Here is a 12,475-nt window from a genome sequence, read left to right as displayed (position 1 = left end):
TGATACACATACAGTAGGTCAATGTAAATAGATGGCTCACTTTCTCCACATTGGCATTTTTATTTATTCTTTAACTTACTCGAGCAGTGGTGGATCCAAAACTTGCTTGTACCTCAATTGTTGGCTTGTAACAAAAAAAAAAATCTAATAAATAAATCTAAATTATGCTAAAACACACAGCAGTATACTTAGATTCCCTACTAAGAGCCAACCTTCAATTTGGTCAATGCTTGATTAATTCTCACTCTCATTTATGCTAATAAATTCCAGACAATGCTTGTGGAACATTTGCAACTGTAAAAACTCGTAGAATGTTCTGGCCTCTATTAAGAAAGTAGGACATTTCGGGCTAAGACACCAAATACTGCATATTCTTCCTGGTAGATAAGAGTCAGATGACCGACCTATAGGAAGAGTTCATAACTGGGGGGAAAATGACATTCGGCACACGAGGCAAGAAATGGTACAAAGAGCAGAAAGGATAGATGAGTCAACTACCTGTTGTCTGGATCGGCTGTGGTCATGGCTCGGGTTACGTAACACATTTTAAGTGGAATGCATCTTCTGTTGCCCTGCAGGGACAGGGAGGGCTGAAGAGGAGGAGGGCTTCGAGTCTCCGTGGAGGAAGAGGAGGTGATGACAGGAGTGCCGCCGAAACGCGGCGACTCAGGCGGGGGGGTTTCCCATCCGATCTCTGACACAGGTGAGCCCTTTTTGACGTACGGGGTAGCCTCTCGCATGTACTTGACTGGACAGGGAAGAAAGAGTGGGAATGTCAGCGTTCAACTGAAAACATGTGACTAAAGCGGATAATTTGTTCATGACACAGTTTGTGGTTCCTTACAGGTTTCCAAGACAATAGCCGCGCTATTGTTTTACAATTTGGTAAATATGCAGCATGTGAACTTTGAGTTGCTCCCTTATATGGTGTATATAGAGTAGTTACTGATTGTGGAAGTTTTCATATTTTGAAACAAAATGTCAGCTTTATTGATGAGCGAACATCATGTCATTATTTCTAATATTTTCTCTTCAACGTTTGGAAAAGATGTCTGGGGAATAGCAAAAATGAAAAGATTATTTCAAGCCATTACCTAATGAATGGGTTGAAATAAATGAATGAATGAATTCACAAATGTTTGCTCATCACATTTAGGCTCGTTCCTCATTCCCTGTTAATAGCAGGGGTTCGCCATGCATTCCAACCAACCATACTGCCATCCACCCATCCATCCGTTTTCTTGTGGTTGCCCTTATCAGGACCATCGCAGCTGACTTGGGACAAGAGGCGAGCTACACCTGGATTGGTCATCAACCGGTTGCAGAGCAGATACAGACAAACAATCATTCACACTTACATCAACGGTTATGGACGATTTAGGGCAGGGGTCACCAACATGGTGCCCGTGGGCACCACGTTGCCCGCAAAGACCACAAGAGTAGCCCGCGGGCCTGCTCCAACAATAGTTCACCAGTGATGGGGCATTGTGACTTTCTCGGAATGTCGTATAAGTGATCATTTGAAATTGTAAACAATGGGAGAGATTTATCCAAATAGAGCGGTGTATATTGGTAATTATGTTTCCCTATTATTGTGAGAAATCGTTAACATGATCAATGTTTTCACATAAATGAATATCATTCATTATTAATAACTAGAACTGTCACTCACAAATATTTTTTACAATTGACAATCCTATTGATATTCCATCATCACTACATCTCTCTGTATAGTATTTTTATAAACCGGTAGTTGTCTAATTGCACAAATGCAACATCAGTTTGGTTTGATTAAATGGTGTCGCTGCACCATATCAAATCGCATTGTAACATTTATGAGTGAAGCACACAAAGTGAGCGGGGCAACACTGTGGCTAGCACGCCTCCTGCATAGTCAAAAGTTTTGAGGTTGAATCATGGCTCAGAATGTTCTGTGTAGAGTTTACAGGTTGTCCAGTGTCCTTCCACAATCCGAAAACATGCAAGTTTGGTTGACTGAAGAAGGTAAAGTTGGCATATTCCACCTTTCATTCAAAGTCTGTAGAGGAATGCTCCAGCTCATTCGGGAGTCTCAACAAGGAATAATAATTATAGCAATGATGCTGCTCTCATGACCAAGATGCAAATTTCTCAATGAGTGCATGAACTGTCAATAAAGATTTAGCCAATGGCAGTAAAGACTCTACTCAGTTCTAACATGCAGGTAGGTGGGAGCGAAAGAGAAACATATCAAAGCACTGTCTCAAACATCCCGTAGGAGTGTTAACATAATTTAAAAATGAAAAAAAGAGGCTTGTTATAAGTTTTAAAATGAGAACAGTGGGTCATTCCATCTAATGACAAGTCGTACAGTATACTCCAGTACAAGGTTCTGCAAAGAAATCTATGCTCACTTTCAATTGACACTATCACAGAGCTATACGGAAGAGCAAACGACAGATCACACATGGAGAAAGCGACACAGACATGCAAATCTCAAGTACGGGCTCAATCTGTCGATAAAACACATTTTGAGTCCTTGGTATGCTCCGCTTGTTATATTGAACAGAATATTCAACTGTACGCACTGTGTATAATTGGCAGATGGCCGGTGGCATTTGGGATTCAGCGTACAAAGTATTCTCAAGAGAGGCATGGTGAAACGGTGACGAGCCTACCCGCCAACCTGTGAACAAGAACAGACAAGCTTTGGCGAATGGAACTGGGGCTTTAAGCGACTGTCTTCAACGGCCCTCTGAAGACCGTGTTTGCAAAACGAGAATAACCCACTGAGTCACATCGGCAATGTCAGATTAGAGAGCCAAATAAGGGCTGACGATTTGTTCTACCGCATGGTGACAAAGAACATGCAAAGACGATACATGATAAAGACCTCCGGTAATCTGCTCCAGCCGGGACGTGACAACCGTGTCTCGCCTGTGTCTTCATTCATGATCAACAATGTTCGGCTAAGAAAAAAAAAAAAAGGATAATTCTCTGTGTTGAGTCCAAAATGTACAGTGCGAATCCAGCCCAGTTTGCTGCGGTCCCAAATATGACAAAAAAATATATATTTTTTTAATCTACAGATGGATCTGACATAATCTCGTAGACACAAAAAGAGCTTCATTGGGTAAAATGGTTACAAAGTGCATGTGTGTGTGTGCATACTCCCACGGGTCCTGTTTCTGTAAGAGCACCAACTATGCGTCAGACCCTATAAATGGCGAGCAGCGAGAAGAAAATACAGCGCAACCTTACAATCAACCTTGGGTGATTATAAGCAAGTCTAGTATAATGTTTAGATTTCAAAACTAATCAACCAATTAAGATCAGGTATATATTGGTAAAACTATAGCCATCATACAGTATGTCTGTCATAAACTGTACAGGCAATGTTTAAAGTAACATTTTAACAATATCAGCAAGTCAAATGAAAGATGTTGACTCTTCTAATTAGGTCATGGAAAGGCCCTCTTGGAATTGCTGCTTTTATTATTATTAATCTTCCCGCAAATTAATTGCCTTTTGGTGGGCTTCAACATGGCCAAAAACCTTTTTGGGGGGGGATGCAAACGTATCCAGGTCAAAAGATGTTGAAGAATTTTAGGAGTACTAACATAACGCCTAAAAATTCATTGATGATTTCCACTGGGAATTTTGAGAACAATTTGGCATCGACATCAACGATGCTGTGTGGACGGGTCATCATCATCATCATCATAAGACAATGCATTGAAAAGACTGATGGACTCATACCCGAAATGCGACAGGAAGTTGGCCGTGTGCAAATTCCAGGGCTTGTACATTGACTACAAAGGAACCCGATTGCCCCAATGAACTTGGGTTGGGCAACACCCCGTTGCAAAGGTTTTTGCCCACGCTATCTATTGTGCTTGGAACATGGCCTCGAATTTCAATGATTCGTCATGGAGAGACACACTGAAAAGCAGTGGCGCACACTTGTAAAGACTCTTATCTTATTTTCATTTTTAACATTCACTTCAAATCAACCATTATGTACATAACGTGCAGTAAAACATTAAAACACGCTTTTAGAAGCAACACTTCCGCTCTGTCATCCAACTGACGAGCGGCATTCATTGTCAACTATTGACCTTGAAACACTTGGAAAAGAGTGATTGGACACCAGCGGGTGTTTTTTTTTTTTTCTCGTCCCGTTCCTTTTCTTCTCTTAAGTACTGTCCTGATTTCAGACAATGTCACCAAACAAACACACACAGTTGATGCTTTTATGCTGCCTTAAATAAAGTCTCGTGAGGTCATCACGCATTGTGCCAGGTTGACGTTCAACATTTGTATGACATTTCCAGCAGGTTTTTCCATAAAATGATGTCCTTCTGCTGATCGTCTGCGCAAATAGACTCTGCCAAATTGTTTCTCTTGTAACTACTCTGCATCTCATTTCGAGGTCACTGTTACAATTCTCCTGATGAATGACAACCTACCACCAGCGACCAGCTGCACGGCCCCCCATTAAAAACCCCATTCGCTCGTCAAAAAAAACACTTCACTTGTTAAACTCCCCTCAACCCCATCCAATTACACATTTTGTAAATACGACAGTTTATTTCCTCAGGAGCTGAAGAGTGTTGACAGTATCGCCGGTTGTGCAATGACTACAGTCTCATTAAATTGTTTTCTTGCCACTTGATTTTTTTTTTTGCCCTGCTCACCCGAGGTTGAGGGGGGCTTTCCATATGGTCTGAATGGGACTCTTAATTGGTGAGTAAATGTAGCGGATAAAGTACGAGAAACTTCTTCTCATTAGGCCTGTGACGAATAAGGTAGGAGTTGAAAGGAGAACAGACTGGAGTCAGAAAAGTAAGAAAAGGCTCCTGTGATTGCAGAATGAAAGCTTCCTTGTAGGCCCTGAGCTGGTAGCTGGATATATTTAGAGCAGTACAACGCCTTCACGAGACTCTCACGGCAACCAAATTCAAGGAATGTTACGTCTGATTCTGAACGTGATGCAACTTCACCTTCGCCTTTAACAAAAACAGAATGAAAGCTGGCGACTGCATTGTGCCTCTTGACTGGAACAACACACACACACACACACAAACCAAGAGGGAATGAATAATGACGTGCCATTTCTATGAAGGAAATGCATCTTGGAGTGCAGGAAGGAACTAAAGGAGCTTAAGGACTTAAGAACCACAATATTGGCAGCGACAATGACTACCATGACTATGAAGTCTCTGACGCCGATAAATAAATAAAATAAAATAAACAGAAGTTGGAAACAAGATGGAGAAGACAAACTCCAATCAGATTTGGTGACCGAAGAATCTACCAACGTATGCCACATTGGTAGTTCCTTCTATTGGTTAAAAATGAGCCAAAATAAAAATCGTTATTATCATGAGAGAAAAAGACCATGCTTATTTTAACTGAGTCTGGAAGTGTTTGGCACTCCCCCGGTTCCTGTTGCCTCCAAAGGATGACACACGGAATCCAAGCGCTTCCAAGTGGATCTCCCCGAGGAGGCCGACTTGAACAGCTGTCACTGAAGCTCTCAAGTCATTCAAACAACACAAACAGACCAACGAAGAGGTTGGCATGTGAAGAGATCCCTCAGCTCAGACAACAAAGACCAAAAGAAGTCATCTCAGATTTTTTGGAAGCGTCATCCTCCCTGAAATCCGGACATGTTTAGCTTGCACAAGCACTGCGGGAAAACTGTCCTGCGTCGTGAGTTCATTGAACCGCTGTGTGAAGGCCTGAGGAATAAGCAAGAGGAATACAACGGTTGTATTTCCATCGGCAACAACCTAACTCACCCTACATTTCCCCCGAACCACAATCGCATCACTGATTCTCTCAGTGAGCTGTTGACCAGTGAACATCAACACAGTACAAAGAGGCCAGTGGGCTTGATGTGTCAGCGATGTTATGAGCAGTCCACTGGATTTGGCTTCACTTTTTCCCCCTTCAAGTATTCATTCCACTGAAGTATGTAGGCCTTTGGATAAGAATGAATCCTCCAGTTTTGTAACGACCATTAAAAGAAAATTGGGTCAACTCGCAAAAGACGGAGGAACAATAATTACACCTGGAGGCAACAGATGTTTTTCCTTTTCCTCTCACAAAGCTTGGAGGAAGCATCTCTGCTTTTGTTTTGTTTTGTGTAAGCGTACTGTATACAAAGCAGTGGAATGAAAAATTGCATGGCGTATCTTCAGCACAACAACACTGTTGTCATTAATACCGTTATCATCCATTCTAAGTCAGCGTGTGATGATGAACAGATGATGGCTTCGTCACTGGCTCTCACAAGCCAGCGCGCGCACGCACGTACACACGCGTACACACACACACACACACACACATACATACACACACACTCTCTGACTGGAACGTCGGTCTAGACTACAGTGGCCATGACTGAATACAACGATGGGCACACACACTAACACTGCCTCATCACAGTTGTCAGGTGATGACAGGCTTGGATTGCTGGGTGGCGAAATGAAACAGCTTGGAGGCCACTGACTCATATTCTTCCAGCTCAAGCAGGGCAGAGAGTTTAATTGCATTCCTTTTTTTAGTCTGCGTTCATGCACAGACGGTGAAGTGTGCGACATTATGGGAAACATACAGCTTTAAAATCGCAAAAAAAAAAAAAACCTCACGAGTTCGAAACGTCGATGTTCAACAACATCTTGTGAGTCACCAACAAAATGGAAGCATTTTGAGCATTTGTTTTAAAGTCTTTGTTTCCACAGGTAAGGGAATTCAGTGCCGCACATATTCTCCTATTGCCGCTAAAGTCATTTCCGTATGGGCCTGCCACGCATACTTCTAAGTTGCAGTGACACTTCCATCCAGACTTCTGAGACATCAACCCCCGCATGAACCTGAAATTTGTGCGCAACAACCAAAGACACATGATTCAATGAAGTCTCAAGGAGGCCCTAATTTCCGATTGTGGGGTTTTCATGAGACCCGTTGAATTCCATAGAGAGCTGTTTGGAAAATATGTCACGCTTTAAATGTGACATTAACTTGTGGGGCCCTATTTTTATACCCAGAACAGGTCTAGTGCAAAGTGCACTCTATGTGCATGGGTAGAGTTGTCTTGGTAGTATTTTCCTAGACGTGTACAGTTGGAAGACAGCATAAGATGAAAATGACAATAATTCGTTCAATTAATTTATTTCTACAGCAGTTCAGAGGGCTCGATGCCTACTGTCGTCATACTTATAAATGATGACTTCAACCACACATGTCCGTGGAGCCCAGAATCTGACTGTGCCTTGTTTAAATACACCAAAAGCGCATAACACCATATGCCACACCTAAGACCTGGTTTTAGGTCTAAAATCTAGTCTATTTGTGGTCACCAAATTGCCAGATGTTCTAGGGGTGTGCAATCAAATACGCTGCAACACCTAGCGTGGTCGACCACATTCATAAACTTGCTAAACTCGACTTGTCCAGGCATGAAAATGAAGATGCGCCAGATTTTACACCAAGTGCAGTCTACCTTTTGTCACCAAATTGTCCGGTTGTGCAAGGGGTGTGCCCTGAGCGCACCAGCGCCACCCACTGGAGCGCTCAGCGAGGCGCAACATGCTCCCAAACACGGTAAACTAGACTTGCCCTGCGCTTCATTTTACACTATGCGCACAGGGGCCTCTCGATGAAAATAGGGCCTACGTTGTGGATCTGGAAGAGGCGACTTTGAATGGGCATGCATTTTTTTGCATTCACATTTGTAGTACATCCAGTACAAGTAATTTAAGAAAACCATGCCCATGACGGAACACATGGAAGCAGTGCAAAGAGAATGAGAGTTGATCATGTTGCCAGGCAACGAAATGCTTGAATGCCTCACACACAATGGAACACAAAAAAATCGGAAAAGATCACGGCTCATTCTTACATTGACTGTTGTATGTGATCGACGCTTCAACTCCGAGCCCCCATCAGCATGTGAAAATGCTCCTCACAGGTGAAAAAAAAGCCACTATAAGACTATAGTAACGAAGTAGGGACACATGCTATAAACAGCCATTGGGCAGTCGGTGAGTGTATCATATATGGGCCAGGTGAACGCAGAAGCAGCATGAGCAGACTGCGGAGTGGTCACCTTCCCGATTGGCCACACAATTGGCCAAGTGGAAGACTCCATCTGCCGAATGCGTTGACTGGGGGAAGAGACAACAGAAAATATATTGCTGGATTGTCCTGACATACAACCAACAACACGAGTAAACATGACGACGCCGGAGCAAATTGCGAGAGAACCCAAACTGGTGTACAAAGTTTGGGAGAGATGGCACAAGAAGACAGAGAGAAAGCTGCAGCAAAGTAACTAACCTCAACAAACCCAGATGGAAGACTGCTCAACAACAACAACAGCAGCAGCAGCAGGCGCATCTTTTCTGACTGAAGAACACGGAAGAATATGCACGTAATGGAACAACTACGGACTAACTCATGGAACGACTGTGTCTGACTCATAATTTTTGCTGTTGTTGTCCAACTAGCATGCTGAAGTTGTTCTAATACAGTGAAACTCCTCTACAACGAAATCATGTTTGCAGCAAGAAATTTTTCACAACAGGTGGTTTTTCACTGTAGCAAATTTGATCTCAGATGCAAACACACACACACACACACACACACACACACACACATACAAATGTGTACACGCACACACAAACGTACAGTATGTGCACTCTTTATTTTTATTCCAATAGTGCATAAGTATGAGCATACACTTATTTGACACTTCATATAGTCAGTGTAGAAAGAAAAAAAGGGCAAGAAATTGCAAAATTTACGATCAGCATTCACTTTCACTTACATCAATTTCTTGGATAATGTCTTTTATCTTGCTTCCTCCATCTTTCATTTTGATCACTTTTACCCTCTCTTCCAGCGTCAGAGCTCTTGTCTTAGCTGCTTGACATCCAAATGTCCGGTTGTAGCCATTTTAGCAATGCAACGTTCTTGCTGCATCTGGAACTAACAATAACAAATACTTATTGTACAACTGCGCATGTGTGAACCAGTGTGGTGTTTGCTGTTGCCGTTTCCGAACAAAGCAGAAGAGGTCGCTGTTGGATTAGACTTTGTTGTCGTGAATCTCGTCGCCAGGCAAGAGCAGAGAAAAAGATTTCGTATAACGCAACAGGGGGGGGGGGGTTCGTTGTATGGGGGGCAGGAAAGTGGAAATGGTGTTAATGCATGAAGATCTTTTCACACTAGGGGTATTTTCGCCCATGTAGGTTTCATTGTAGAGGAGTTTCACTGTAGTGTGAAGAAATGTCCTACGAGTTGCGTGTTGCCGTCCACTAACAGTGTGTAACTACATGCTAATAGCGGACTAGGGAATGTTGTTTGAGCATTTTTTCAGTAGCTTCCATATACAGACTAAGTGGTAGGAAAATGTTACTGGCAAGACATAGATGTTCTACTAGTGCACCATAGTTGTATTACTAGTGAAGTGTGGACATACTGCTAAAGGACCTGAAGATTGAGTATCAAAGGAAAGAGAATAATTATTCAAAGAGCTTTCTATAATCAGTCTAACTCAGGGGTCCCCAACCTTTTTTGGCCCACGGACCGGTTTATGTCAGACAATATTTTCAGGGACCGGAATTTAAGATGTGGCGGATTAATGCAACAAAATAATATGGTATGAGCTGCATGAAAACTGTGGTGTTTTCGAAATATAATAATAAACACAAGGAGTGTCTAATCTGGCCGCAACACTGATCGCTATGGTAATGTGTAATGCCTTCAAAATACGATGCAACGCAAATTCAAAGTGCATGAAAATGACGACTCACCACAGCCCCGAGCTTGATTTTCTGCAACTAGACGGTCCCATCTCGGGGTAATAGGAGACAATGACACCTCAAGTGTGTGGTTTATGTCCAGTCTACTTCGTAATTTTGTTTTAGTCGCCGTTGCTGCAGAACCCCCCCCCCCCACCTCACACAGGTAGGATGTCGGAAATAGCAACAGTGCTATTGTGGCGATCTCAGAGTATTCAGCCATAACTTTAATCCAGTTGTCTCGGACGTACTTTTAAGGCCGCCGCCATTTGCGATCTCCAGCAGTTTTTAAACTCATTTTGCGACCTCCAACGTTTTGTTTTTAGCGTAATCGGTCACGTGACGGAGAAGTGTGGTTTGACGTGAGACAAGCGTGACACCGACGGATGTAACAGAGAATCCGGTAATGTTTCAAAATAAAACATCTTTCGTATTCCGAAATAAATAAAACGGAATTCAGGCAAGTTCTTTCTGTGCGGCCCGGTACTAAATGCCCTGCGGACCGGTACCGGACCGCGGACCGGATGTTGGGGACCTCTGGTCTAACTGACAAGATTTCAGGGAACGGAGCAACAAAAGAATAACTAAGTGCTTTTTTTTTTCTCAAAATGTGTGTCAACACTTATTATAGGTCCAAAGTGGCCCTGCATCAAATGAGGGTTGTGAAAAGATCGTGACAAAAGAAGACCAAAAATAAATGTGGTGTTTTATTGATCTTTTGTACAATCGAAAGAAAATTAAGCGTCAAAATGATGCGTGAGGCGCAGCATGGTGGTTAGCCTGTCTGCCGTACCGTTGTCAGAATCTGGGTTGAAATATCGGTTGCTTCTTTCCGGTGTGAAGTTTACATGTTCTCTTCGTGCTTGCATGCATTCCAAAAACATGCATGTTAGGTTCAGTGGATACACCAAAATTCCTCCGATGTGTGAATGGTTGTCTGTATGTACCCGAGCAGTCTCACGCCCTTTCCGTCGCTTTATGTGGCCTCCTAAATTAAAGTTTGTCTCCCTAGTGTGTCCAGCTATGTGTTCATAGATTTTGGAAGAAAATCTGAAACCCATTTGCAATTTGTCTTCAATTTTAAGAGCCATTCCAAATCCCCTTCTTAACATAATCACTCCCGATTTCAAATTCCTTTTGTTATTAGCAATGAATTGCTCGGGTAATTATGTACGCTGTTGGCCAGATACCGCTATGTCCAAATGTGGTGAATTTCAGATTTTTTCACCAAATCAATACTGTTGGTCTGTCCCCATGTCATCTGTTATTTTTACACATTGTTAACCAATTTAAATACTGTAGTTGTAAAAAGCTTGAGAACAAATCTATTAACGCTCTTGAAATTTGAACCTGTCTCTTCCTCACTTATCGGGGGCCGTGCAGCATTACATCGCTTCAAAATTGAAATTCTCGATGTCTTTTAGACAATGCCGTGTGAAAATAATTAAGGTTGGATATATCTGGGTGCCGGTAAGCCTGTTTTGTGAAAAACTGGATAGCTGTAATGCTTTGGTGCAGAAGAGAGTGTCAGTCAAAAAGGAAAAAAATCATTTCCACTTAATAATATACACTGCTTTCGGAACTCATTGTTTGATGTCTTGTAACACTAATCCGAGAAGTCTGAAAATGAAATTGGGAAGATAATGCTTTTTGTGAAGTAGCCTTTTTGTGCTGTCAGGATAGCAATATAAGGTATATAATAGCAGTATGAACAAGCAGCGTGCTTTAGTAACCCAAGCCAGATGATGTTTTGGGGGGGTTTTCCTTTTTTTTTGAGAAGCAAGAATTCCACTTGACAGCGACAATATGAAATTGTAAGATTCATATGATTTTTTACAGTCATAACAGCTCTCTGAGGGCACCCTGCTTTGAAAATGACTTTGAGACCTCTGCTTTATAAATTCGCAACAGTTCACCTTCAAGAAATGAAAATGCCTCCAGTCATCCCCAAGGTGTTTGATGAGGGTGAGATCACGATGATCCTCTCGGACAGGAGTGTCATACTCATTTTTGTCGCGGGCCACATTGTAGTTACGGTTTCCCTTGGAGGGCCGTTATGAATTTTGGCAAACCGTATAAATGTTTAATCACCTCCACATATTACACACACAGTGCACAACAAATTGATGGACAACAAGTTTTAAAATCAGAAGTCAAGAATAATGACTGTTATTGTGGATTACATAATTTTGGTTCAGACTTTAGCAAGCATCATGGAACTTGATTTGCTTTCGCGGGCCACATAAAATGATGTGGCGGGCCAGATCTGGCCCCCAGGCTTTGACTTTGACACCTGAGCTCTAGGGGCCAGTCATCCAAACATGCCGTTATAGACCTTAACGCATAGGGCACAGGTAGAAGGACCTTTTCAAAAACATTGTTTGCTGAAGTCCTTATGGTGTGCATCATATTTCCTACGGAAAGGTTTGCTGACACAATCTTCTTGAGCACAATATACAGACAAAAAATATCTCTTTGAGCTAACTTTTGCTTCCATTTACATTTCATTTATGTACACAAGCATCTCCGCGGAAGCGTTCACCTGCGTATATTTAGCACTGACTGCTTCTGACTCATTAAGCAAATGCACAGAAGACACGTCTCACCTCTCCAATTAATTTCTTCTTGATCTCTCTCTCTCTCTCTCTCTCTCTCTCTCTCTCTCTCTCTCTCTCTCTCTCTCT

General features: G+C 42.3%; 1 protein-coding gene across 2 annotated transcripts in view; it reads right to left on the bottom strand.

The window, feature by feature from the left end:
• The window catches only part of sntb1 (syntrophin, basic 1), a 34,688-nt gene that overhangs the window by 18,798 nt on the left and 3,415 nt on the right, over positions 1-12,475 (bottom strand). For both annotated transcript variants that reach the window (XM_086113629.1, XM_086113630.1), the window contains exon 2: positions 499-748. In XM_086113629.1, coding sequence (XP_085969755.1) covers positions 499-748 — 250 coding nt within the window. The remainder of the gene's footprint in view (positions 1-498; positions 749-12,475) is intronic.

Source organism: Hippocampus guttulatus, chromosome 6 (genome assembly GCF_054856545.1).
Source record: "Hippocampus guttulatus isolate MCC_2025c chromosome 6, RoL_Hgut_1.0, whole genome shotgun sequence".
Classification (NCBI taxonomy): Eukaryota; Metazoa; Chordata; class Actinopteri; order Syngnathiformes; family Syngnathidae; genus Hippocampus; species Hippocampus guttulatus.
This window is presented reverse-complemented; position numbering and strand designations above follow the sequence as displayed.